The following is a 27,466-nucleotide window of genomic DNA, read 5'->3' as shown; positions in this document are numbered from 1 at the left end:
ACCTCTTGAAGGGAGGGCAGGGGAGCAGGCTGAGGGCTCAGAGGTCACATCGTTTCCTTGGTGGCCAGAGCCTTGGGCTCCCGGGCTCCAGCCCCAGTGTCATGTTCCCATTGTGGCTCTGGTGCCTCCACGTCTCCTGGAGGCAGGTCTGGAGGCGCCAAGCCTGCAAACACTGGAGGCTGGCTGATGGCGCAGGGCCCGTGGACCCCTGTCCAGGGACTGGAGCCTCCAGGGGCTCGAGGCAGAACTGGCCATTGCGTCCTGGGGTTTCAGGATGTGAAACTCCCACACAAGGAGCTGTGGGACCTGTTGATTTCTTAGACCCCAAGAATTTGACATCAAATGCCCACGCTGGAGTTCAGCAGTGCCTTTCCTAGCCCCACTGGTACTGACCAGAGCGCCAGCACCAGGCACCCCAAGAGGGCCCCACAGAGGAGGAGACCTGGCCCCCATCTGCCCGGCTAGTACCTGGAGTACCTTCCTCTACTTCACACAGTAGGGTGGAGCCCGGGGCGCTGGAGGCCCAGTCTCCTGACACCCACATGTCTCTCTAAGGGGAACTCAGAGGCCGCAGATTCTGTCCTCCCTCCTGGCGCCTCTCAGGCCTGGATCCCTGGGGCAGCTTCTCTGAGGAAGCGAGGCTGTTTTCTCCGGGGCCTGAAATCCCGCAAGCCTCCTGCTGAGTCAAATGTGGGTCCAGGCTGACTCTTCCCACAGGGCTTTCTCACTTGGGGAGAATCATTTGAGCCACACTCTTGGGGCTGGTCTGCTCGGCCTTGGGATTTACGAAGAAGCTGGAGGTGTTTAATGTCCCTTTTGTTTGCAGGTTTAATCTGCGGTGCTGCAGAAATCTGCAACATAGCCTGGTCACCAGGGGAGGAGGGAGATGGGAGCGGTGGGGACACATCTGGGGTTTCAGAGGTTGGGAAGCCAACCATCCGTTCAGTCCCTGTAATGCTGAGCATCCTTGGGGCAGCGTGTGGGCCTCTTTGAGCTCCACTTACCCCTAGACTGCTTTCTGCAGGAAGAGGAGGTACTCCCAGGAAGAGTTTTATCTGCGACTCTCCTGGTCCCACACCACACCCCCAAATACAGTCACTACATATAAGTACCCAGAAGCAATGACAAGGATGAATGGGAGGCAGTGTGGTACAGGAGGAGACCCCAGATCTAGGTCTGGCCCTGCCACTCACTAGCTATGTTACCTTGAGCACGTCATTTACCCTCTGGCGCCTCAGGGTCAGCTCAGGGCCCAGCACTTGCCTGCATGGCTCTTCCCACCAGGTGTCCCCTTGGGGTGCCTGATGCTGGCGCTCTGGTCAGTACCAGTGGGACAAGGAAAGGCACTGCTGACTTCCCAAGGCCTGCCTGTGTATCTCATTTGTACTGAAGTATTTCATTCTTAAAAAAGGTCCTCCAAATTGTACAACTCTCAGCTCCACAATCCCAATTCTGGCCCTGCTTCTCTACCTCCAGTTTCTCTTCTCTATAGGTAAGAAGAATGTTAAGGTTTCTTACAGCTTGAAAATGTTCCAAGTCTATAAGTCTAATGTTTGAGCATCAGGGTACAGAGAAGCAGCCCAGAAAGAGAGAATGAGGGAGGGCAGAGCAGTGGCTGGGAAGGCCACAAGGCCAGCGGGGGAACAGACAGGTGGTGCATAGTCACATACACGGCGTGATGCAGGAGGAATCAGGCAAAGGCCGCTGGCAGCAAGAGGCTGCTGACCTGTCATTGGTCCCACATGGTCCTAACGTGGATTTCTAAATATTGGGCAGGGTTTGTGTTGACTCATGCAGCACATCCCGAGCCAGCTCCCTCCTGTTCCAAGTCTCCCTTTGCAGGTGCTGGTCTGCCTCAGAAGCCTCGTGTGCTGGGACCCAGACTCTGTGTGGGTGCACGGGCCACAGTGGGCCTCTGTGGGCTCAGATCAGCCCTGGTAAGAAGGCAGGGCTCCCAGGGCTGCTCTCAGGAAGGAGGATGGACACACCCTGCAAATACATCTGCCCACGAACAGCACTCAGTGGCCCCAAAGCCCCTTGTACCACAGCCCCTGCCTTGGGCAGAGGCCCCTCATCACCACAATAGGGCCACACCTACGGGCAGACACTTGATAAACTCAGCTGGGTGGGCAGGGTTGAGGGAGCACTTGGGTGGGGAGCGGAGTGGTTTTGTGGGTGTCTGGGGCAGTCCTGCCGAGCTGAGCTGACCCAACCCTGGGAAGGGGCCCCGGCGAGGGGCGGGGGGCACTCACGGAGGTGTTCTGGCACTGCACGCTGGAGCTGTTGAAGCGCAGGGCGGGCACCCTCTGCTCACTGCCCTGGATGCTGAGGATGCACTCGTACCCGCGCTGCCCTGACTGCGGCTGGGGGAGGTTCTTGGCCTTCAGAGTGATGGGCTTGATCACCTCCACGGGAACCAGGATCTTGTCCACTCGCAGCAGCTGGGGGCAGTCCTGTGGACAGACAGTGGGGCTCAGGCTGGGGAGCAGGAAGACGAAGGTGCAGGAGCCCCCTAGACATCCAGACATCAGCCAGATGTTCGCCTTCTGCACCCTCCCAGGGGCTCACCCCGACTTGGCCTGCCCACCCTCCACCCCAGACTGTGGGAAAGGCAGTGAGACTGAGGAACCCCAGGTCCCAGCACCATTGCCTTGAGGCCGCTCTTCATGGAGGTCATCCCCTGCTCTCTTCAGCTTCCACTTTAATGCACTCTAGACCCTGTGGCTAGCCCGCTGCTGGTCCCCTCTCAGCACCCCTTCTATCCTAGCATCTGACCCCCTTTCTGGGCATCCCATCCCACTCTGGGCTGACCACCCTTTGCCTCTGTTCCAGATGCCAAGAATTGGGACAGAGGGGCCCATGTGAGCAGCTCCACAGTGATGCAAAGCCCTGGGCCGAGGCTCTGGAATGTGAGTCTGGCCACAGCAGGAGGGGATAGGAGGACCTTCCATAGGCAGACTGAGTCTGGCATTCGGGAATGTTCTGGAATGAGCCCCAGAGGCCTTTTAAGTCCAGAAGCTTCTGACCGAGAGCTGGGGAGGGCCTGACCCCAAGGAAATGCCCCTCAGAGCAGGTACACACTGAGCCCCTTCCAGATGGGTATGCTCATTCCCAAGCCAAAGGGGACCCCGAATGCATCTGGAGACAGAGGAAACGAGTCACTGGGCCCCTTTTGCTGGGGCAATCAGCTCTGTCGAGGGGTGGCGGGGAGTGGACAATAAGATCAAATAAGGTGTGTGGTACTCTGCTCAGATGAGAGGTGGGTGCTTGTGTGTTGCTGGATGCTCAGGAGTAGGTGGAAGGGAGCAGGTACCCCAGGCTGACAGCCTAGGCAGGAGTGAGGCCCTGTGTTAGGCAGGTCCCGCCATCCCCAGACTCCTCCAGCTGCGGCACTGTTTGGGGTGCGCTGACTGAGACAGACTGCTTGGGGCGTGCTTCTGGGCAGGCTGGCCACGGGACGCACAGCTTACACACCCTGCGAGGACTCTCCCCCCAGCCCCAGCACTCCTCCCCAGCAGAGTGAGGCAGAAAGGTGGCCGGGGGAAGGGCAGATGGGAGGGGTCCCGGGCAATCAGGCACTGGGCAGCTGGCCCTCCTGGTGAGCCCCTCTGTCACTGAAAGCTGGGAGGGAGAAGAGCTTTAGGGCAGCTGCGCTTCTGACTAGCTCGGGAGCCCAGAGCCCATCACACACGACACCCCCACTTTGAGACTCAACGTCCTCATCTGTCAGCTGGGCGGGATCCAAGGACCCTTTCAGCTCTGACCAGTCCTGATTCCATGATTTGGGTCATCTCACCTCTGTGCTTCCTGTTGACCCTGTAGCCTTGCTTCAGGGAGCACTCCAGGCCCATTAAACAACCCCCAACTCTCCTCCAGGCTGCCCGTGCCTTGATCCTGAAAAGCAGCTAAGTGAGGAGCCGCAGACCCAGCAATCCACTTCTGGGTTTGCATCCAAAGGAACTGGAAGCAGGGTCTGAACTTGACACCCAAGGTCACAGAACAAAACTCACAACAGCCAAAAGGTGGAAGCAACCAAGACAGACGGAGGGTAAACACAACGTGCTATATACATACAATGGGATATGATTCAGCTTTAAAAAGGAAGGGATTCTAACACGCGATGTCCCGGATGAACACTGACAACATTATGCTGGGTGACATAAGCCAGTCACTGTATACAGACAAACACGACACGATTCCTCTCATACGAGGTAGGCAGGGCAGTCAAATTCAGAGACCGAAGGCAGAATAGTGGTTTCTGGGGGAGTAGAGAGGGGAGGTTAGTGTTCAATGGGCGCAGAGTTTCCGCTGGGGAAGATGAACAGAGCTCTGGAGATGGATGGTGGTGATGGTTGCACAACGTGAATGCACTTCATGCCACTAAACTACACTTAAAACTGGCTAAGGCAGGATATTTTATGATTTGTGCATTTCACCACAGTTTAAAATAAATACAGAAAACAAAGAGGAGCAGCAGGGAGGCAGGCCAGCTGGAGAGAGAGGGGATGGAGGACATGCCCTGAAGCCCGCCTATGGCCCTGGGGCTCAGGGACTCTAGGGACCTGGAGGTCCAGCACAGAGAGGGGGCCTTAGAGCCTCACCCCGCACTCTTGCCTTTGTTGCCCTCTCCGCTCCTCGCTGAGGCAAGATGAGAACTCAGGACCCAGAGAAGACAAGAGTAATCTCTGCAAAGGACTAAGTGGGGGTGGGGGTGGGGGAGGTGTGTGATGTTGGAGACTCCAGAGGGGTGGTCTGTGACAGGTGGGGAGTGAGCCAGAGGGTCCGGCCCAGCCCTGACTTCACGCTTCCTGCTACCTGAGGCCCCGGCAGCTCTCCCTCCCCTAAAGCACACCTGGCCTGACCTTGCCCCCTGCTGCATCCGCATCTGCAGGGGAGCCTGCGGTGTGTTGCATGTGGAGGAACAGCACGTGTGCTGGCCTCTCTCATCTCCACGGCCCACAGGGAGATGTGGCAACCCTGGTGCCCCAAGGGTGTCTGAAGCTGAGTCCTCTGAACCAACTAAGGATCCCTTCTACTTTGCAAAGGAGAAAAACCAAGGCGGGGAGAGGGAAATGATGGTTGCCACACTAGGCGAAGTAAGCCAGAAAGAGGAACAAAAATACCATATGATGTCACATACATGTGGAATCTAAAAAAATGACACAAGTGAACTTATTTACAAAATAGAAAACAAACTTAAGGTTACCAGGGGGAAAGGGGGTGTGTGTGGAGGGATAAATTAGGAGTTTGGAGTTATACCAACTACTATATATAAAACAGATAAACAATAAGGTCCTACTGTGTAGCACAGGGAACTATATTCAATGCCTTGTAGTAGCCTATAATGAAAAAGCATATAAAAGGAATATATATATATAACTGAATCACTAAGCTGTACACCAGAAATTAATGCAACATTGTAAACTAACTATACTTCAATAAAATTAAAAAAAAAATGGTTCAGTGTCAGCAGACGTGCCAGCAGCTGAAGAACTCGGATGCCAGCCCATCCTCTTTCCTCCCCTTAACCAAACAGGCAAGTTCTCACTGGCAGGGAGGACCACCTTAGGATGGGGTGGTGGGTCAGAAGGATCTCCCAGAGGTGGGACTAGGGGGCTTCAGACCCCTCCTGTGGTGGGCCTAGGGGTTAGACTGGTTCTGGTCCAGGATACAGAAGCTAAGCCTCTCTCTCTTCCCCTGGAAGAGTCTCACCAAGTTCTCTAATGAGTTCCTGATTGCCAGTGGCCCCATAAAGGCCTAGTTTGCATATAAAAAGGTTGGCGGCTCTGAGACTAAGTTCATTAATAATAATTGGAGAAGCCCAGGGCTGGGCTGGGCCCATTTTCCTCTGGTGGCACTGCTGATTGACCCCAGTGTCCCTCCTAATTGAAATGTAAAATGGCAACTTTTCCCCAGGCAACAAGGCAAGAAGGGACCATTGCCACCGTGCTGCCCCCTCCTGCCACCTCAGCTCCCCAGACCCTGCCTGGCTCATGCTGAGATCCCGGGTACCAAACCACCTCTGAGTCTGATGCTCACGGGGAATTGCAGAGCAACTCCACGTTTCTCCATGGCTGGCGTTCATGCCCTGCTTCCCAGCACTGCGGTCATCGTCGGGGGCTCAGGCCATGCAGGTCGTGTCCTTACCTTTGAGATTTCTTAACTCGAAAGAACCTAGTTGGAGAATCTTATAAGTATGAGGGCAAGTCCATCTTCCTCCTGCTAATTTCTGTCTTGAAAGAGCTCTAAACATTGCTTGGCTTCACTACAAATGAGGATTAAAAACATCCTCCACAGGGTCATTTGGGGGCAGTCCATGAACGACCGCATATAAGGCACCTGGCACAGAGGGAGCAAGCACTCAACAAACATTTCTTCTTTTCCAGCTCTTCCTCCTCAGCTCAGGCTGCACCTTGTCCCTCAGCTACTCCCCGTTCCTACCTCATTTCCCAAGGATCCATCTCCCCTGCTTCCTCCAATGTGTGCCTTTCCATAAACATCCCGTCAGCCCCCACCGTCCAGCTTATCCATCCCTCCTAGGCTTCAGAGCCCAACAATTTCAACAGCTCCCAGTGCCCCAAACACAGGGGGGATGGGTAGGGAGGTCCCAGCTCCAGCCACTGCTCACCTAACATCAGTCCCCACTTCTGGAATGTTCCCTATGCTCTGGGACAGGACCTCCACCAGACAACCATGTGGCTTTGGGCAAGTCCCTAAACCCTCTGGGTCTCCTCATCCATAAATGAAGAAGCTGGTTTGGATTTGATGAATTTTATGGTCCTAGTTTTATTATTAACCCAGTAGATGACCTGGGATACATCCTTTCCGAAGCTCAGTTTTCCTGTCTCAAAAATGGGTAACCATGTCTACTCAACTAGCTCCAAGCGTGGTATTCAAAAGATCAACCACTGCACACTGGAGAGGGCGGGGGGCTTTGTGGGGGAGGTTGGTCTCCTGAAAGCGCCATTTACCTACCAGGAGGGAAGTATTTTAATATCTTAATAAGTGTTATATTGCAAGGTATAGTCATACAGGTGGGTATGGCCCTGCTAGGCAGTGTGTGATACTGTTACTCTAGCTAGCACAATTTACATGGCACAAGGGGTACAAGGATTCAGCCCAGTGCATTCCACCACCTCCATTACCTTGCACGTATTTTGCCATGTTCTGTCTTGTTTCTTGGTACAACACACTCCCGTGTCCACGGGAAAGAAATTAAGGACACAGTTCCCTCGCTCAGTTCTCACAATGACCATGAGTAAAACATTCTCACCATCATCCTACTGACATTTATCCCCAGATGATGATCTCGCTGCTATAGAATTCCTCAAAAACATACTGCCCTTCTCTTTTCAAGGAAGATATTTCTCTGAACAATCATTTGAAAGGGCCAGCTCTTGGAGGGTGGAAAACACCTGCATTTAACAAGATTATTTGGAGACAAATGCATGCAATAAGAACCAGTTCCCTTGGAGGCTGTTTTGCCCATGGCAGCATCCTGCAGTTGTAAGAAAGGACTTTGGGGTGGGGAGAGGGGTGGCTTGAGGCACAAGAAGATCTTTAAGGTCTTGGCTTTCAAGGGATGGCTCCAGCGAGCTCTAGGTCCACTGCCCAGCCCTGGGCACATTTTAGTTTCCACTGAAACGCACACAGAAGTAGAGATAGCACTGCTAATTGCAGGGGGAGCATGAACACCAAGCCAACCCATGAGAGCAAAAAAGATGCCCTTCCGTCTACCATGTCCCATGTCAGTGGCTGCTTTATACAGAGATTTCATTGCATATTTAAATAATTGAGCAGGAACATAAAGAATGCTGCCCAGCTGGGAGAGGAAAGGCTGCCTTCAGGGCTGGTGCTGCCTGGGGAGGGGGTGGTAGGTAGGCTGTGGATTTACAGCCCTTAGTGTGTTTACAAGATGAGGGCTCTAATTCTCCCAGTTGTTACAGCAAGACTGGGGGGATGTGAAGCTCTGGGGACAGGGCACAGGGCGGGGGCAGCACTGAGGGGCAGCTAAGGAATAAGTGATTTGCAAGTTACCCTTCCCCGCCATGTCACCACAGCCCGCATCAATTCCAAAGACAAGGCAGCACCAGCCCCAACCAACCCCCCAAATTTACCCTCCCCTTCTCAGACCCGTGGTGCCCAAGGCAAAAAGGCAATGTGCCATATATTTTCTTGCTGTTCCCCAAGTTCATAATGCCATCAGCGTGATCTATGACGCGCTGGTTTATGGAGAGAGCAAAGTAATAATACAGAAAGGAAATACCCATAACCTTAAGCTGGGGAGGGGCAGATGAGATGGATGGAAAGTGCAACTGAGTGGAGAAATGGCAGCCCAGTAATGGAAGCTGCAGCGGGGGTGGCGCATGGTGGAAGCAGCTTCTTTAGCTGGGCTTGGCTTTGCTTTCTCAAAGGAGGGTGAAAGGCACGGCAAGGGTGGTTTTGTGTCCTCGGGTTGGGTCCCAGGAATGGCTCCTCTGCACGAGGGGGAGCGGAGTCACTGCCAAGGCCAGCTGGCCTGATCTCCTTCACGTCTGGTCGGGGGTAAATGCCCTTGGCCCGCCCCGTCCCTGGGCATGGGGATATTTCAGCACCAGGGGCAAGCAGCCATCTGGGGCCGGACCTTCCCTGCCTTACCAGCCTTCCCGAGGAGGACTGACCTTGGGATTGGCAGGTTTCCTGATACCTGTCCTGGCTACACATTCATCTCAGGGGTATCGGGGTGGGAGGGAATTTGGGGAGGAACTTTCAAGCACAGCTTTGGAAATCAAATAGAATTCATTTTGCCTCTTCTGATCTTACAGCTGTTCTCTGGAGTAAACACTCTGGTTGAACTTCAAGAAGAGAGGGGCTGCGGGAACCTCCTCTCGGAGCCTGTACACAGTAGGCCAGATGTACCTTGCCTTCAGCTCACTTTGCTTTTCAGTTTGGATGAGAAATAACAGCAAAATAGTCCATCATGGAAAAATGTTTGTCAATAGATTTGTTTTTCCATGGAACTTCACCTTTATTCCCTAAGGGATTGCTGTTATTAAGTGTGTAGGCCTGATGGGGGTTCAGGTCCCCCATCAGAGGAGCCTGCGGATTCCAAAGCCACTTGGAGACCAGTGGCCCCCCTGCTTGGTGGAGGTGAGAGCATGGCCCTGTCCGTGGCTGCCCCGGTGAAAGGCCGTTTCAGTGGGAAGCAAGGAGTCTCAGCTGATACCGGCAAAACAGGACTGAGAGCAGGGAGGCTCTGTGGTCCCACTTCCCCTTACCTTTCTCTCCCTCTTCTTTTTGGTACCCAGGGTCTGGCAGCTGATCTAAAGACCGAGGGTTGTTATCACAATGCCATCATTAGTTGAAACAAAATCAGTCCTTGTAACTGGAATATAGTTACTATAAACGACATATATTATTGGGCACTCTATTTCTAATAATTGTAATTATGCAGGAATACTTGCCATTAATATACTAACAACAATGATCAACCAGTTCTCTGTTCCAGACCAATAACTTCACCTGAATGCAGGCTTTGTGCAGGGGGAAAATAAAGAGGTAATTCAACATGCCTGGTGATAGTCAACAAAGCCAGTGTTGGAACTGGAAGACGCCGGGATGAAGGCCTTCCTGGGGATACAGGATGCTGCCGGGGAGGTGGAGCCCACCTGGTGGCCTCCCTCTTGGCCAGCAAAAGGCCCCCGTCTGCATCCCCACACTCAAAGGCTGAAAGCAAAGGAAGACCCGGGGACTTCCAGAAGAATCACGGGGCCTGGGTCTCCCCTTCATTCCTGGCATGGGTCTGGGCCTGGAAACCCAGAGGAGCTGCAGGCCTGAGGCTGCGTGTGAGCCCCCTGTTGGGCAGAGCTGGGAGACCCAGGCTGCACTTGGACACTCACCTGGTAAGACCCACGCTCTGGGTGTGGATTTCTCTGCGGTGCTCTCCAGATTATTTCCGCTGACAACTACAGAACTTGAGAGATCGTGTGGACCAATGGTCCCATTTTACACATGTCTAAATACAGATCTAGAGATCTCTTACACACCTTTAAACCTCCCACAATGCCTCAAATATGGGAAATGCTCAGGAACTGGGTGACGTAGGATGACCGGTGACACATAGCAACGCTTCCAAGTATGCTATGGATAAGCCCTTCCCCTGGCGTGGAGGGAGGACGCTCGTGTCTGGGGGCTTCCACAAAATCGCCTTTCAAGTGTGCAGTTTTCTTTTTTATCCCTCATCCCTGCTACTAGCCCTTTCCAGAAACAAAAATATAGAAAACAAAACAATGACATTAAAAAAAAATCATCTTATTTCTGTTAGCAGTCAGGGGCTTTCGTCTAAGCTCTGAGGGCAATGACCTACCTCCTTCTGCTGTCCTAAAATGTCTGGAATCGGCCAAAAGTCCACAAATATTCATTTACTTCTTTTCCCCTTGGTACAGTCTCTAGGAAATCACTGTTACAATGACCATCATGAGGTGGTCAACTCTGGCCTCTCCTCTGTGACATATTCAAAACGGCCCATTATTGAGCCGGGTAGAATGCAACCTCCAAGCTCGCTCCAGAAGTACGGCTGTAAAACTTCCTTCTCTTAGAATGAATAAGCATCCAAGAAAAAGAGAAGCCATAGTTAATTCCGTGCAGTGATGTGATACAGGAGGCACGGTGATTCCAAGCTACCTGGGAGCGTGTCACAGCGATGCCTTGCCAGGCTCACCATAAAATGGCTCACATAAATTGGAGAGTTGGAGGGCCACAGTGGTGGGTTGGCCCTTCTCCACCGGAATCACTCCTGCTCAGCCCTCAGAGCCTGGGAAATGGGATCTGGGGCTCGGAGTTTCTCATCATCAGGTGCATTTTTTCTGGGTGAGGCGAGCCCAGCGCAGCAGGTGCCGGGGGTGGCGTGTCCATCTTGCTTCCCTTTCGGCCTCATAGACAACGCAGCTTCCCTACCGCCATTAAGGCTTGGGTCCAAGTTAGTGGTGTGGAAGTCAGGGGGAGGGGATGAGGGCACCGTGGCAGGCCCCTCTGTCCTCATCAGGGCCCTCCTGTCCCCCAAACGGCCCTTGTGCTTCCTATGCCCGGACAGTTCCCTGCCCTCATAGCCATGGGGTTTGCCGCATGGTCACGGCACCCGTGTGGGTGTGTAAACGGGGCTGGAAGGCACACCCAAGACACAGGGTTGGGGGGTGTTGGAGCCTGTCTGAGTCCAGTGTTGGCTGAGAGAGTGCTCTGTCCCTGCACCCAGTGGCATCTAACCAACATGATACAGATATAGAAATACAATCTTTCTATCCTTCTATTCTAAATAACAGTATTCTAAAGCTGCCACTCTGCTCAGAACCACTCGCCCAATGGCTGGAGTCACACAAGCACTATGTTTGAACAACACCAGACTTTTCCAAAGTGTTTTTACACCCATTATCTTTGAGGTCTTTGCCCACACACTGACATTCTAAGAGAGGAAACTACATAGGCGTAGAGTATTTCTATTACGGTGATGAATAGTTTTCAAGGATAAGACTAAAGACGAGGCAGGAACAGAAGGAGCATCTTAGCCACGGAGCCCAATGCTGTCTCAGTGGTTCCCAGACTAGACGGTGCAGCAGAATCGCACACAGAGCCGACCCCACCCCAGGCTCTCACCCTGCCGGCCTGGGTGGAGTGGGAGGCTCTGTGTTCCTAACAAGTTCCTGGTGAAGCTGATGCTGCTGGACTGGGGACCACAGCTTGAGGACCACCTCTCTGGTGGGTGAGTGACCATCCTTTCATTCTTGTTCTTCTCTCCCTTTCACTCAGCTTGACTTCTTTGATCTCATGCAGACAGTGCTCCGAGGGACAGCTGAGGAGTCTGTACACAGTCCTGCCGTGTACTTAAAGATTATTTTTAGGACACACACACACACACACACACACACACACACACACAGCTCTCTGAAATGGTCCGGGACTCCCCTGGCTACAGTGACCTGGAATGCACTTCTGTCTGTAACTGAACCCCCAGGACTGACCCAGAGCGCAGAGCTTTGCTTGTTTACTGATTTTGAGACGTGGACCCTTAAGAGTCAGGGTTGGGGAGGAAGACGGGGGTTCTGCAGTATTTCCCTCTGTTTTCTCTTAAGGGAAGGCCTACCTGTGTGTCCCATGCTCACAGCAAGTGGCACTCAGTGCTCTGGCTGTGGGACCTACCTCAGGCAGCTTCACCCGGCCTTCCTGGAAGGAGCAAGTCTTGGGGTCATGGGTGCAGACGTGCCGGTATTTACACCAGTGGCAGCGGTACGGGCTCTCCACGCAAGATAGGCACCTGCGCACAGAGGGGGAAGAGGCACAGGTCACAGCACCTGCATGAACCCAAAGCAGAAAGCCTACGACTCTAGAGCCCAGCAAAAAATGTTTTAATAGCGGGAGGAACCACCTTCAAACACTCAGGAAGAGCAGATCTTACAAAAACCCATCCCTTTTCTCTCCCAGTCCTCAGGAAGCCAGGAGCCCCTGGCCTCCTCCCCCTCACTCAGGTGGTTGACACCCTGGTCCCCCAGAGCCTCACTAACCACCCTCCATTTTTAAAGGATGAGGCTGTCTTTGCTGAATTGGGGAACAGTGAGGTCTGGAGTAGTGGGGCTCACCCAGAGGGGGCTTAAGAGTTAGGGCAAGCAGTGAAATTGACTTTTAATTCAAACTGACTCCAAGCTCTTGGCTGACAGGGACCCACATGCAGCCAGCCTGGCAGGGGAAGGTCCTGTAGCAGCTCCCTCAGTGCGAGGGCTCCGGCAGAGCTGGTCACCCTGCCTCTACGCATTATTCCCAGGAAACACAGGCAACCTTATAAAAGCTCCTCCTTGCTTAGAATCCAACATGGTTCCCTTCTTCCAAAGGGTCATGTCATGGAGGCTAAGCCATTCATGGTGTCCAGGTCCACTGTCCCCACGTGTGTCTGGTGCTTCAGCCAAGAACAGGCCATGCTCTCCCCATGCTGTCCTTCTGCCTGGAGTACCATTTCCTCTGCCTCACCATCTCGTCCTCTTTCTTTGACCAATAGAGACTTGGTCTCCCTGGGCCTTTATCCCCTTAGTCCCTTTGTGTATGTCTCTGGGACAGTGCTGGTCTTGCTCTATTATATTTTACTTATTCACGTCCTGTTCATCCACTAGGCTGAATGGATGGGATGAGTCTTTGCATCTTATTAATTTTTGATCCTCCCTGTCCAATGAGTAACACATTGTCCTGCACATGGTAGATGCTTAAAATCATTTTACGGACTGATGGGAACTTCGAACATGATTTCATCTATCTACTCGACTTTCCTAGATCACCAAGTGGTAAAGCCATGGCAAGCTCTGTGGGAAGAAGCAGGAAGAGAATTCCAGTGTTGAAGCAATCTAGCAGGGGGGACGGGCTGCCTCTTACTGGGGACCCCAGAGAGCCAAGCTCATTCTAGCCTCTTTCCATTAACCCTGTGGGTGCCAGAAGAGGAAGTTGTCTCTTTCTGGGGGTGAAGTCTTCTCTCTTTGGATGAACCCTGACCCCAGAAATGGAGCTGAGTGAGGTGGGGGAGGGGAGCACTTACGAATTGTGGACGCTGCAGTTGTAGAAGACAAAGCTGGTGCTGGCAAAGGTCATGCCCGTCTCCTTCGACTTGAGATGCAGCTGGACGACATGATGGTCCCCTGTGGGCGGAGCCAGTCATGAGGTCAGGGGTAAGGCCATGGCCCCGGGTCAGGGTCCCACCAAGAGTAAGGCACTGTGGGAGAGGGGAGCCCGCTCCCCAGGGGTGCTCTCAGCTCTAACAGGACTCGGATTCAGCTGGGCCCTGTCCCCAGGACTACCCTAAGAACAGCTACAGAGGGCAGTTCTGGTCTATTCCTCCTTTTGCATTGTCTTCCTGGCACTCACCTCTCATTTGCTCACCAGGTCCTTTCTCTCACACACACACACACACACACACACCGTGACAGGTATTCAAGTGTGCACTCACATGCATGATGTGCCTGCCGGACTCACAGAATTACAAATGCACACGTTGATTAGCTACTAGGAGAAACATGTAGATTCTGCAATGCTGCCACAAACTACACAAGAGGGTTTGCATGTCTGTGTGTGCGCATGCGAGCTCATTCCCTGTCTCTACCAAGACAGCCCCTGTGCTGACGCCCCCTCCTCTGATGGGCTCAGGGCTCCATTCGGGCAGGCGTCCCTGGAATCCTCAGCTGGCGCCAGGGAGGAGCTGGGGCCCATGTTTAATTCACAGCCCTGACCCCAGGCCCCTTGTTCTGTGCCTTCCCCGAGAGCCTCATTAATCAATCAGCTTGGAACAAATGTGACAAGCCCAAATGGGAGGGCCAGCATGGAATCAGGCTGCCTAGGCCGGCCTGTAACTTGCCAGCGCTGGGCCTCTGTCCACACCATCCTTTCCAGAGCAGCTGGCCATGAACACGCAGCTCTGGGGAGGCAGGGCAAAGTGGGGCAGCGGTCCAGGGTGCGAGACCCAGCAGTGCAGGCAGTGGGTAAGGAGCCAGATGCCCCCCACATTCCATCCCTGCTCCAGACCGGCTTCCCCTCCTCCTGTGCCCCTCCAGGCCAGCCCTGTCATGCTCTAGCACGATCTGTGAACTTGACCAGTATGCTCTGATGCTGTGCTGGCCCTTCCCTCTCCTGCTTTCTCTGCAGCTGCTCCTCACCTAGGGTGATGTTGGCCCACAGTTGCTCACCTGGTTTCAATTCCAAAGGCAGCAGGGTTGGAGGAACACTTCATGCCCCTCTTCCTGTAACATACCCACCAACGCACACCCCTTCCTCTGACCCTCCCCTCCTGTGCGCTCCCTCAGTCCCCCATGTCGGTCTTGAGTTCTCATCATCCAGGCAGAAGAAGGACTCGCCGAGAAGCTTTGCCTCTGGGGACTGCTCACCGTTCTCCGTGATGATCCGGGGCACCTCCTTGGCTGCCGGGGAGTAGCACTGGATCTGATTGCCTACCACCAGCCCATCCATCTCTGACAGGTCCTCAAAGGTGCAGTTGACGCCAGCTGACAGCTCGGGGACATTGTATGTCTCCAGGACCAGCTGTGAACAGCCCAGCATGGGGAGAGAGAGGAGGAGAGAGAAATGGGAGAAAGAAGGTATAGAATAAAGGAAGAAGGAGGGAGAGCAAGAGAGATCAGAGAGAATAAAAAAAGAGAAACGCATGAGGCAATATTGACATGGAGAGGAAGAGATCCTATTTATTACAGGAGCATATAGAGAAGGTGGTGGGATGTTAGGAGACTGAGACAAAAGAAATTAGAGTCTGGATGGATTTGGCCCCAGGAAATGGATCGTTTCGGGGATGTGTAGGTAGAAAGAGGGGCAGGACTGAGGCGCTGCTGATCAAGCTCCTCCCCATTACCCCCAGTTTTAGAAAACGGCAACGCCAACCATCAGGTGCCCAACAGGAACGTGGGCGCCATCTCCCCTTCTCTCCCCTGCTTGCACCTCTTTCCCACGTTATAGACAAGGGTGGTGTTCCCAGCACTCTCGCTTTCTTGGTCACTCTCTCAGTCACCTTTGGTGTCACAGTTTTCCCTGTCTTTCTGCCATCACGCACAGAGCCTCTTCCCCAATAGTTCTGTGCACGTCCCCCTCTTCCATCCCCAGGGACACATTCTTTGGCATCTCTGCCCTGCTCTGGAGCAGCTTTGCTGGCCAGGCATGGCCCGGCCTTCTGGAGGGGTGTAGACCTGTGGCCCTTTTTGGTGGGGAGAGGGCTCTTCCCACATCCTGGACCCCAGTCCCACGGCCTTACCAGGACGTTGTACTGAGACACGGAGATGTTGCTGGGATGGACGGTCAGCCGGACGCACTGCTTCATCTCGGAGGCAAACCTGCGGGGCTCTCTGGACCGCTCACAGCGCTCTTTCCGGGTGCACCTGGGAAGGACAGTCCAACCGACGAGGGACTCAGGGGAGGGCCTCAGGTTCAGCGAGGGGCCGGCGTGGAGGTCAGGCACCGCCAGCAGCTCCTAAGATGTGTCCAAACTCAGCGTGCCCAGGACTAACCTTTCGGTTTCCTCCCTCCAGCCTGGTCCTCCCCCATCATGCCTGAATTGGAAGCAGATAATAATTCCAACCATTGGCTGATTTCAGAACGCAAAACCTCAGGAGTCATCCTAAAGTGCCCGCGGGTCCTCCTCATTCACAGAAAGAGCTGGAAGTCCTGCCTGTTGTCCCTCCCGACTCAGCCTCAGCCCCTGCTTAGCCAACCAAGACTCTTCTTTCCACGTATCTCCTCTTGCAGATCTCCTTGTTTTGGGCTTGCCAGTTCTTCTATCTGAACTGCCCACTTGCCCACATTTCCCTTGTCCAGCTTCTACCTGTCCTTTCAGACATGCTTCAACTATTATGCACCTACAAGTGCTCCCCTCTCCCCACCAACCCACTCCCACGCCAGGCAAAGTGGAGAGCACTGAGTTAGAACTTCTCGGCTTATATAACAGTTCTTAGGCTAAGTGGTGCCCTCTCCCACCAAGAGTGAACTTCTCAAAAGGAGAAACTGTGCCTGACCTATTTGGAACCCCCCTGCCTGCCTCCTGCCCAGCAGACAGAAGGGAAACACTGGTAGGTGGAGGGAGGGGAGGGAGGATGGAAGCTGCAGAGTGTGGTAGTTCACGGCTTGCTCTGAAGCCAGTCGGGGCTGGATCTGAACCCCAGTTCCACAGCATAGGGTAACTGCCATAGGAAGTTTACTATTATTGTTTAGTGTCCTGTGTTGTTCAAAGTGTGCCATGCCACAGGTGGATCACATCCAGGTGACCTGAGATCTTACAGCCCTGGGGCTAGCCCTGCCCTACAGTAGGAGTTTACTGCTGGGAGTAAACTGACTTTCAGGGAACAGTATGCAAACCAAGCCAGACAAACCTTGTGAACACGGGGTTTCGCTGAGTGGCCATGATTTGGAACCTCTGGGCTACTGATTCTGCTGTGGGGTGAGGGAAAGCAGGGTCCTCAGAGGGACAAGTTGCGATAGGATGGGACTTCAGGGAAATCACTCCTGATCACTGATCTCTTTTGGTTAAAGAGAGTAGACTGCAGAGGAAGGGGGATGTCAGGGGCTGTTGCAGGACAGGAGGGAGCACCGGGTGAAGAGTCGAGTAGGGAATGAAACAGCCAGGCATGCGGAACCTATCTGTGGAGGAAGCTCTTGGCAGAGGACATCTGCCTCAAGAAGCAGAAGAGTGTTGGGGGTGGGATAAAAAATGGAGGCAGAGAGGCGTCTGGATACCTGGAGATGCTCTTGGGGTGACTCTCAGGCACAGAGGACAGCTGTGGAGGCCTCTCCTCCAGCCACGGGGGAGGAAGGCACCTTGGCCTTGGTGGGAAAGACAGCCTAACAGTGGAGAATTTCACTGAGAAATCACTGGAGGTATGGGCTAGAGGAAGAAAGGGGCGATACGGACAAAAAGGATGACCTTGGAGTAAATTGGATGTGTAATGCAAAAGTGAAAAACAACTCTGAATAAACTCATCATGGCTCCTAGCCGATGAGCTCTCATTAGACACGGTGATAAGGGGCTTACAGTTTATGTCACTGAATCTCCCAACGATGCTGGGAGGCTGGTACCATTTTAAACCCCACCTTACAGATCAGGAAACTGCAGAGGTGGTTAGGCACTTGCTCAAGGTCACCAGCTAATCAGAGGGAGCCTGTATTTGATCACAGATGAACTCTGGAGCCTCCATTCTTATCCACTGTGCTCTACCTCCCTGAAGCTTCTAGATGAAGCCCATTTTCCTTGCCATCCTGATGTCCCTTATATGCTTAGGCCAATTTTAAAATGTCCCCTCAATCTTCTTGTCTAGGCTAATCGCTGTTTCTGCCTGCCACTGGAAGCACTTTGAATATTACTGAGACTTTTGAATTCTCCAGGACCCTTCTAGGAATCTCATCCCAAGGGTGGAAGGTCAGACTTGAGTGTGGTCCTCTCCAAGGCACTGCCGGGCTGTTCTAGCAGACCCATGGCAACAAGCGCATCTGCCTAAAAGTCTAGGAAGTTAATTTACCAGGCTAGCTCCTCTTTGAGGACTTCATTACCTCCAGCCATTAAGCTAATGTTATGGACTTTTCCAGGGTGTCTGCACTGACATCGCTATTAATAGTGTTATTACTCCCATTAACAGCAGACCCAGAGAGCTGGTACGGGCTTCAATTATTCACTGACTCCCCAACTTTGAAGTTCCTATTTCCAAAAGCAATCAGTAGATCTGAAAAATGTCTTTGATTAAATTATGAAGAGAGGAAAAATGAAGCTTCTTGCAGCCCAAACATCACCCAGAGTTACTAAATAAGAGTCCAGAGAGAAAAGAGGTGACTCCCTCTCTCTTCCAGGGGGTATAAAGGAACTTGCATGGAGGAATCTCAAGACAAGTTCTATCTGCATGGCTTGCTGCTCCCAGTGCTCATGAGACTGCATCCTGTCTTCGCTCCTGAGAGCCCCCAACTAGCCATTTATCGTCTCCTCCCAGATACAGGTCTTACCAGGGCAGCCACCTCTAGCTCACAGTTTTAAACATCCCATCTAACTGTGTAATTGTGTAAATTACTTACCTCTTCCTGCCTCAGTATTCTCATCTATAAAATCAGGACAAAATACTATCTACCTAATACGGTTATTATAAGGGTTAAAAGATTATGCAAGGAGAGCACTTAGAACAGAGCATAGCTCAGACATAGTAAGCCCTCAGTAAAAGCTAGTATTATTATCCCATCCTTTCTCTGCCTTCCTCATCCAGCCCTTCCTAACTGCAGCTAACGGGGAAGCACAGATCTCCTCCCAGACTGGCCCATGGGGCAAATCAAAAACAAAAAGACAGGGATGGCTGCCCAACTTCTCCTCTTTTTTAGGGGGGACGGGGAGGTAATTAGGTTTATTCATTTATTTTTAATGGAGGTACTGGGGACTGAACCCAGGACCTCGTGCATGCTAAGCACATGCTCTACCACTGAGCTGTACCCTCCCCCTTCCACTTTTCCTCTTAATGAGGGAGGGGGAGCCCCAGAGGCCAGGAGAGAGCAGAGAGGGTAAGAATGGTCTGGGTTGTAGCTCTGCTTTCTTCCTAGCTGTCAAAGGGTATTGAGAACTCAGCTCTGTTCGTAGAAAGTCAAGTTTAAGGTCACTGTCAGGGATGTTTTGACATTTCTACCATCTCTCAGGGCCCATGAGAGCAGAAGCTGCAAATGTCCAGAAGCACAGACAATTGACCTTAGAAGTGATTGGAAAATGGAGAAGGAAGAATAGATTCCTCTTGAGTTCTTACGGGGTCTGTCAGGGTAATAGCTTCCTGCTCTTCCGGGACTGTGGGTTTCCCATTAGTCCAGGCAAGAGCTAGGAGATGTGCAAAGGGTTGATTCATGACTCCTGGGGGTGGGAGGAGTAGGGGGCTGGCTTAGATGTTCCCTTCAAAGGGGCTCCAGGTACTTCCCAAAGCATTTACTTGATTCTGCTGTGAGAGCTCTTTGGACATGGAGGAAGACCCTACTTCACCCATTTTCCAGGCAGGACTCAAAAAGCGCACACATATGACTCTGAGTTCCCAGACATTCATTCCTGCCACCACCACTGCCACCTCCACCAAACACAGACCTGCAGGTGGCCAGCAGGAAACAGCAGAGGAAGACATCCCCGCTCCGGAATTGGAGTCTGGCACTCCTAAGCTCCCCTCCCCACCCCACTCCACTTTCTCTGTGGTTGGTCCTCCAGCCCCAGTTCAGAGGTGCTAAAAGCCCTTGGGGACAAAGGCCCTGGCCCCTGGAGGGGTTATTATTCAAGTCAGTGGTTCCAATGAGATTATCCTCTCTAATGAAGCAGCTACTACCGCCTCCCCTAAGCCTGAACTTTCACTGCTGGAGAATTCCCAGCCAAGTGGAAAATTAGAAGGGAGAGGAATGGAGAAAAGAAGGGGGTGAGGGAGAGAGAAAGAGGTGGTGATTAAGTTCTCTAGAAATTAATTCCTAAATACAGTGCTAGAAATATTAACTCCCAGTGCTGCTGGCTGGGGAAGCAAATTTCAATTCGGAAGTGGGGCTCTCTGTGAGTCCAGCCTGGGTGAGCCTCCAGGCCGGAGTCGGGGGGAGTCGTTGCTGGCCCATCTCCCCAGGCCCTCCAGCATGGGTTTGCCAGCCTTGGATATCAGAACTGGCTCCCTGCTTCTCTCCACGGGTGATCCCCAATCTGTAACATTTCATGTTGGTCATGACCTGTGCTTAAAGTGCAGAATTTGGGGAACCTGTGTTTAGAACACGAGGAGGTTGGGAAAAAATGAGGTGGGGCTTCCCAAATGAGCTTTATTGGAAAGTTAAGAGAAACCTGATTCAAGTTGGAGACCAGGGGGGCTCTTCGAGCATTGTTGGGGCTCCACATCTGGGAACGCTGACGAGGGAAGAGACTGGGTTCCCTAACCTCACTCCCCCTGCCCTCTTTAGGAATGCCCACTGACATGGGCCAGTGCGTGTGCAGCTTGGAGGAAAGTGGACTAGATAGTAAAGGGAACCTTCCTAGGCAGATGGGTGTGTAAGGGGCTTCTTATATGAAGGGCATGGACCAGATGAGTCCTTTCAGGTCCGTGATTCTAGGATCCAGCGACTAACCCTGGTCTCAGGAAAGTCTAAGCATTCAGGTGGTTCTTGGTTAAACTCCAAAACAGGAAGATCACAATTGTACTATAATTTTCCGTCTGCCACCAGCTGCTGGCAACTGAATCCAGCACCCCTTTATCATCTCTAAAGATCCAAAGCCAACCTGGGCAGTGGATGCTGGATTCACCATGCCTCCCAGGTCTCAGGGGGTGAGATCACGAGGCAGGAGGAGAGCACAGGACTTAACAGGAACCAGCAGGTGCACGAGTGCAGTGGAGGCCTAAGAACCTTTCTGGGCTCTTGTAGCAACCAAGTGGTCCTGTCCCACCACGACTGGCTCAGATACTGGGCCTGCTGTCTATGCAGAGAAGCCATGCTCTGCCCAGGTCCCAGGTTGGAGTCTTGCCTTGGCTTTCTTTTGGCCCCTCCCAAAATGAGTGATCCATTGAACACCAACCTCAGGTGCTAGTTCCTGCTTTCACAGAAGAGAGGTTACATTTAGCAGTTGCCAAAAGAGATGGTGAAGGGGGGCTGTCTTGCCTTCTTTTTGTCAGTAGGGGGCACTGTTTGGAACTATTTGTTCCTATAAGGTTGAGGCAAGGTTAGCAAGGAAAAGGTACAGAAGAGAGCAGGAGTGGAGAGACAGAGGGAGAGAGGACAAGAGAAGGAGAAAGAGGAGGAAGAGGAGAAAGCAAACGTGCACCATTGCAGGCTAATCGTTCTCTGCACAATCAAGTCAGTTACAAGGGGAGGCTCGAGACACATTCAACAATTACTCTGTTCCTTATCAGCCTTCACACTACACTCCATCCAATAGTCTGGAGCTTTTGTGCCTATTAATGTCACCAGGTCAGCAGGCTTGGTGCCGGGAAGCCATCAGCTCTGTGGTCAGCTGGGCCACTGCACACCCCTGGTGGCATGACTGGGCAGAGCATGTGAACGCTGGTCTATGGGTGTGCATGTCTGGACTCTGAGCCTCAGAGGTAGCCCAGCTCCTCAGGCTTGCCCCAGGGAGCCAAGTCCTGGGACTGGGAGGGACATTCTGAGCTCGCACAGACTGCAGGCTTGTTCTAGTTCACACGAGAAGACGGCACTGTTGATTTACCATGCTTTGGTCATGAAAGCATGTGTTATACATACTGTATGTGGAGAGGGCAGGGAGAAGGCGGTGGTTAAGACAAAAAAAAGCAAGTTTCCTTAATTCAGCTGACCCTTAGACAGCATGGGTTTGAACTGCTGCTGCCCACTTATATGTGTTTTTTTCTTCCAATAAATATTACAGTACTGTGTGATCCGTGATTGGTTGCATCTGCAGATGTGGGACCACAGATACAGAGAGCCGACTGTGGGATCTGACATTCATGGATTTTGGTATCTGCTGTGGGTCCTGGAACCAATCCCTTGTGGATACCAAGGGACAACTAGATCTGTTGAGTCGTGGAGAGAAAAATTCACATACACTGGTATCTCGTCTGGGACTCTCTCCTCTGGGCCAGAGGCTGATACATTTTTGGCAAAGAGGGAAGACCACAGCAGAGACTGCAAAGAGTTTGCTGGGCAGAAGGGGATCCTAACAATTCCGCCTGCTTGTGTGGAAATCCTGCAAACAGCCCGAGAGAGGAGCCATCATCCACTTAGCAGGTTAGTATTCAGTAGCCCTTGGATACAGGTTAAAAAGATAAACAGAAAACCAGGCTATAGGAGATGCTAAGAAGAAGCACCAAAAGACTTGCATTTTAGAATGAGTCTGTAAGTGACTAAGGGGACATTTAGCATGGCTATGGGACAAACTGCTCTCTCCGCCCTTTCCCAGGCACATGTGGCTGCTGAAGACTGAGCAGGGCTGGTTGGAGCTGCCTGAGGCAGGAAGACTTTCCAGTGGTGGGTCTGTCCCAGCCACCCAGCCACAGCCCTCCAGTCCTGGGGAGGACAGGAAGGGGAGAGGGACCACGGAGAAGACCCTGGGTCCGACCCAAGGCCTCTGCTTACACAGCCATTGAAGTCGGGGCTACCTCCAGGCCCCTCAAGGGGCTGCATGCACATCATTTCTCTTAATTTTCACAGCGTGGCTGTAGATGGCTCTTTTCATTGTGATTTCATAGCTGAGGAAACTGAACCCAGACTGGATCTATCCACAGATGGGTTCTTAGTTTTAACCCATCCCTTCTGCTCCAGGTGGCAGCATTTTTCCTTTCTTTCCCTCTCCTTTCCTTTCCTCTCCTCTCCTTTGCTCTTTTCCCCTCTCCTTTCCTTCCTTCCATCTTGGCAGAAGCTATATGAAGTGAATCCTGAACAGTGACCTATGCCAACCCAGCCCAGGGAGGGCATTCTTCCAAGAGAAGAACTCTGCAAAGAGGAGAGGTCCCCAGCGGGGAAGGGAAAGGCTTTATAAAAGCTGATCTTATCTTTCCCTGTCAATGTCCTGGGTTACTCGAGCCTCCCAGGAGTGAAGCCGATGACCCTTCTGAAGAAAGGTAACGTCTGGGCCAATCGATGGGGCTGGGCCTGTGGGGGATCCCGTTACCTGCCGAGACGAATAGGCTTCTTGGCCTGAGTGTGGGAGGGGAAGACGGAGAGGGGGCTGGGGACCTGGTGGTTGGAAGGATCATTCCAGGCCCAGGACAGGTGAAGCCAGGCTGGGCTGTAAGCTTTCCTTTCCTTCACCCGAGTCAAAACAGGTAGGCTCAGGCCCAAGGTGGAGGCTCTGCAAACAAAGTCTCAAGGTCATGGACGAACAGATACCCAGTTTATAGAAGCTATTGTTGCCATTAGAAACCGGCAGCCTGTGGGCTGGGGCCTGGGGCTGCCAGGAAGGGCGATGGGGTGTCCCTCCCGTGCTACTGGGTTGGCAGGCCTGTGCTTCAGGACAATTGAGGGTGAGTAACAGCGGGGAGGGTTTCAATTACATGAACATTTCTTAAGCCTGTTCACTGTGCGACCCACCTGTGCCCTTGCTGGTACAAACGGCCCTTTCAGCCACCTGAGCCACCTGTTGGCGGGGCCGCCTTGAACTGCACGCAGGCTCTCACAACCCACAAAGTTCCCCACCCTCTCACTCCTTACAACCCTGGGAAAAGTGGCAAAGCGACAGAGAAGGTGGATGTACTTCGACACCACAAGGAACCCTCTTCCCAGCGCGCGTTTGCTCGGGTTTCCCCGGGGTCGGGCTCACTGGGCCTGCAGCACTTAGCATGGACGGGGTCTCGCCCGGGATGCGGACCTGACACAGGCGCTGGCGCTAGTCCAGACTGCAACCCGCACCCCATCCTTGGACCGGAGACCTGGTTCCCAAGAGCTTGCTTCAGGGCTGATGGTCTCATGCGGGCCTCCTGTGTGCCCCGAGCCTAGCACAGTGCCTGGCAAAGAGAGGGCACGGCCCCTGTGAAAGGTCTAGGGACAAGTCTGTGTGTGCGGGTACAGCGCTCCCCTAAAGTGATGAAATCCCCTGCACTTTTCACCTCCCTCCCTTCCTAGTAAACCCAGGCGCCCGGGGAGGGGGGGTGATCGTCTGCAGGCTCTCTGGCTGTCCTCGTCCTTCCCGCACCACCTCTGCCTGCCCCAGCCTGCTCCCTTCCCTCCCGCTCGGTCCTCGCCCTCATGCATCTCTCCCCGTCATGAACACCCAGTTGGCGTCTATTTCAAATGAAAGGGGTGCAAACTAGACATTTAAGAGTAGCGATACCTGGCTTTGACCTGAGCTTAAGAAAGACCCACCGGGAAGAACTAGGAAGGGGCATGAGAGAATTTTCTGGATGAAGGAAATACTGTATAAATCCATGAGGGTGGGGATTACCCCTGTTTTACATTTGTCAAAACTTTCAAACTGTATACTTAGGTTCTGCTTATCTATATTAATTAAACATTATATCTTGATTAAACATGTCTTGGAAGATCCTTCACCTGGCCACGTGAGCCAGGGGGTTCTCCTGGTCATTAACTCTAGCGGGGAGAGAGGAAGGATGGAGTTACTGAGTGTCATGGTGGGCAGGCAGCCCTGGCCTAGGGTGCCCATGAGCTGAATCCCCCTGGGGCAGTTGGCCCTTCCCTGATCCATCAGCAAAGCCCCCGGCACCAGGCTCTTCACACAAGCAGGAGAGGTTACAGAGAACCACAGCTCGAGCCGGCAGAGCACCCTGGAGCGGGGATGCTGCCCCAGGCCACTGCACAGCTGGGGGATGTGCATTTTGGACTTGATGGCTGATGCCCAAAGTTCACGTCCATGGCTGTTTTCTTCTGGCCCTGCTGAGAGTAGAGCGGCTGGCTTCCCAGTGCAGGCTCATGGCCTCCTTCATGAACTGTCCGGACTTCACCTTGGCCCCAGTCCACCCTGTTTTCTGTCGCTTGACAGGAGGCAGGTATGAGGTTACTGAGGGGAGGCCGAGGCCATGCAGGAACTAGTCTGTGGTAATCCTTTTCTCATTCCTGTTGATCTCAGCTCTGGGGCTGGGAGGTGGGGTACTCGCAGCCCCCCTGCTGCTATCTCACAGGGCTCAGTGCTACATGGGACAGGCCAGCATCACCAGGCAAGATCAAAGCTGACACAGAGACCTGCCTTTGGGTCCCACAGGCATAGAGTGTCGGGGGTGGGGGCAGCTCTTCTGATGGCCCTTGAATGATGCCAGGTGTGAGAGCCTCACGCAGGGGCAGTGGAGCCATCCTTGGCCAAGCTGAAAGCCAGCTGGCCTAAAGCCCCCAAGGAAGCAATGGATCCGGAGCATGGTCCCTCTCTGAGAACCCTCACTGTGTGAGACAAAGAAAACGGCTTCACTCTGCCTTGCAGAGCATCATCTGGGCAACTCTCCTGGGTCCATTAGAGCTGATGTGGATTCTGAATGTAATCTCTATTATCCTCTTGTCTGCCGGCCAGGCTTAGGCTCCACTGCTCTCTGTTATCATATACAGTTTGGGGTACACTCCTGTACCCAGTTTTCGGTCATCTCTGACTTAACATGTTTTTCAGTGTAGGTCAGTAGGTCTCAATTTTTTCCCACCACAAGGGACTTCAGACCTTCTAACTTAGGTCACTCAAGGACTCACTATGCCTGAGACTGTCACCCAGAGAAGGGAGGGTACCAACCAGAGCCCTTGGAGAGAATGTGTTAGAATCTAAGGGGGGCCTTTCTAACTTTCAGAGGCACTCCTGGAGTGGGGTGAGGCAAGATCCTGTCCCCGCCAATTTACAGTAGAAAATGACCGGTAAATCTCATTGGTCACACACCGTTTAGGCTCTTAGTAGGAAAACTTAAGTCCTTTTTAATTTATAACACTCGTGTCCAGCTCACAACGTGTTGGGTTTCAAGTGCTGAGTAGAAGCCTGGGCTTCCAGCAGCAACAGCTTGACTGGGACCAAATTCCACTGAGTGAGGCCCAACTACTGTTGGCTTCTCCAGTCAGTGATGCCAAGGTCTTTGGACCCCCTAAGTAAAAGGCGTTCAGCTCCCCCTCTGTGTCTGGCTGGTTGTCTGTACCCTACATTCCATTCCTCAGCTCATTTATTAGGTTACCATTTATCTCCACTGTATACCATTGTCTTCTTCCCACTTCTAGAGAACAAAATGGAGCCAGCAAGGAAGAGGCACATGGAGGGGAGTGCCTAGCACTCAGGACAGGGCTCCATTGGTCTAGTGACCCCAGTGCTCTGACAGCCAGACGAGTGTCAGGACAGCAGAGGAGGGTTCTTGGGTGCTATGAACTTGAACTTACACCTCAACTACCAGAAGATTCTGGCAGGGACATTGAAGAGTCTGTTAAGTGGCCGCTGAATCAGCAAGTGAACAGTGGAGATAGCTCATACGTGACTTAGTGGTCCATGTGAGCCTGGAGAAAATAGTCCAATGCCTTTTTCCTGCCGTTCAGCCTTGAAATGTCAGCCTATAGTCAAATTACAGCCAGAAATGTCCAGAGATCTCCCTCCAGCCTTCCTGTCTGTGATTCCATATCCTGACCCACCATCATTCCCGTGCTGACATTGCCATATATTTTTACAGGAATTTGGCAATATAAATTGAAGTCACAACAAAAGAAGGGAGATAAGATTACAAAGGATACAAGGAAGGAAGAGTAAGAAAAGAGAGGGACAGAAGAGAGAGATCAAAGCGTAGGAGAGTGGTGACAGCGAAGACGGCAAGCAGGAAGGGGATTACAGGGGGAAGTGGGAAGCAGGAGGAGGTTGCCCAGTGGTACTCACGTGTTGTGGAGCACACACCAGCCACAGTGGGGGTCGCCCGAGCCAAGGCACTCGCTGCAGCTCCGATACTGACCACAGGACTCCACAGGGACTCTGGTGAGCTAGGACAGGACCACAAGAGAGAGAGTGGTTAAGATTTTACAGAACACCCAGTAGTTGATCAGGAAGCAGTGCTATCACATCCCGGGTATATTACCTAAAACAGTGTAGAAGCAGGAGGGGGCCTAGAGCCCCAGAACCGAAAAGGGACCTGGAGTGATCATATCTGAGAGGATGGACAAGCGTCGGGGGGCGACAACCAACAAAGAAAATAACAATCTTCTTAGACGTGTCTGGGAGTAGACTCCATAGGATTCACATCACATTGTTATCAAAGATATTTATACCGTGTACATGTAAATTTTCCCACCACCAACCCCCGAACACCTCTACAAACATGCAATTCATCACATGTTTATCTCTTACCAATGTAATAAACACGGTTTCCTCTTTCTCCGTTCTTGTTCGCTTTTACCTTAAAGTGTTTTGCCCCCTTCCCGGTCCTCCTCCTTCAGGTTTCACCATTTTTGCGGTTCCAGAGAGCATAGAACCCAAGTCCAAGACCCTTCTCCTTCTCTTCACCAAGGTATAATAAACTCGCTTCGGCACTGTTACTCGCCTGCTCTGTCTTTCTCATCCTGTTGGCCACCTGGC

General features: G+C 52.6%; 1 protein-coding gene across 3 annotated transcripts in view; it reads right to left on the bottom strand.

Moving 5' to 3' along the window:
* Window positions 1–27,466, bottom strand: part of PLXNA4 (plexin A4) — a 561,131-nt gene that overhangs the window by 73,440 nt on the left and 460,225 nt on the right. For all 3 annotated transcript variants that reach the window (XM_045511048.2, XM_045511049.2, XM_010947522.3), the window contains 6 exons: window positions 26,774–26,874; window positions 15,761–15,884; window positions 14,889–15,042; window positions 13,550–13,649; window positions 12,172–12,286; window positions 2,253–2,453 (listed from right to left, as the gene is read on the bottom strand). In XM_045511048.2, the coding sequence (XP_045367004.2) occupies window positions 2,253–2,453; window positions 12,172–12,286; window positions 13,550–13,649; window positions 14,889–15,042; window positions 15,761–15,884; window positions 26,774–26,874 (795 nt within the window). The remainder of the gene's footprint in view (window positions 1–2,252; window positions 2,454–12,171; window positions 12,287–13,549; window positions 13,650–14,888; window positions 15,043–15,760; window positions 15,885–26,773; window positions 26,875–27,466) is intronic.

The sequence above is a fragment of the Camelus bactrianus genome, chromosome 7, assembly GCF_048773025.1.
Source record: "Camelus bactrianus isolate YW-2024 breed Bactrian camel chromosome 7, ASM4877302v1, whole genome shotgun sequence".
NCBI classification, from domain to species: Eukaryota; Metazoa; Chordata; class Mammalia; order Artiodactyla; family Camelidae; genus Camelus; species Camelus bactrianus.
The sequence above is the reverse complement of the archived record's forward strand: the minus strand, read 5'-3'. Positions and strand labels throughout refer to the sequence as shown.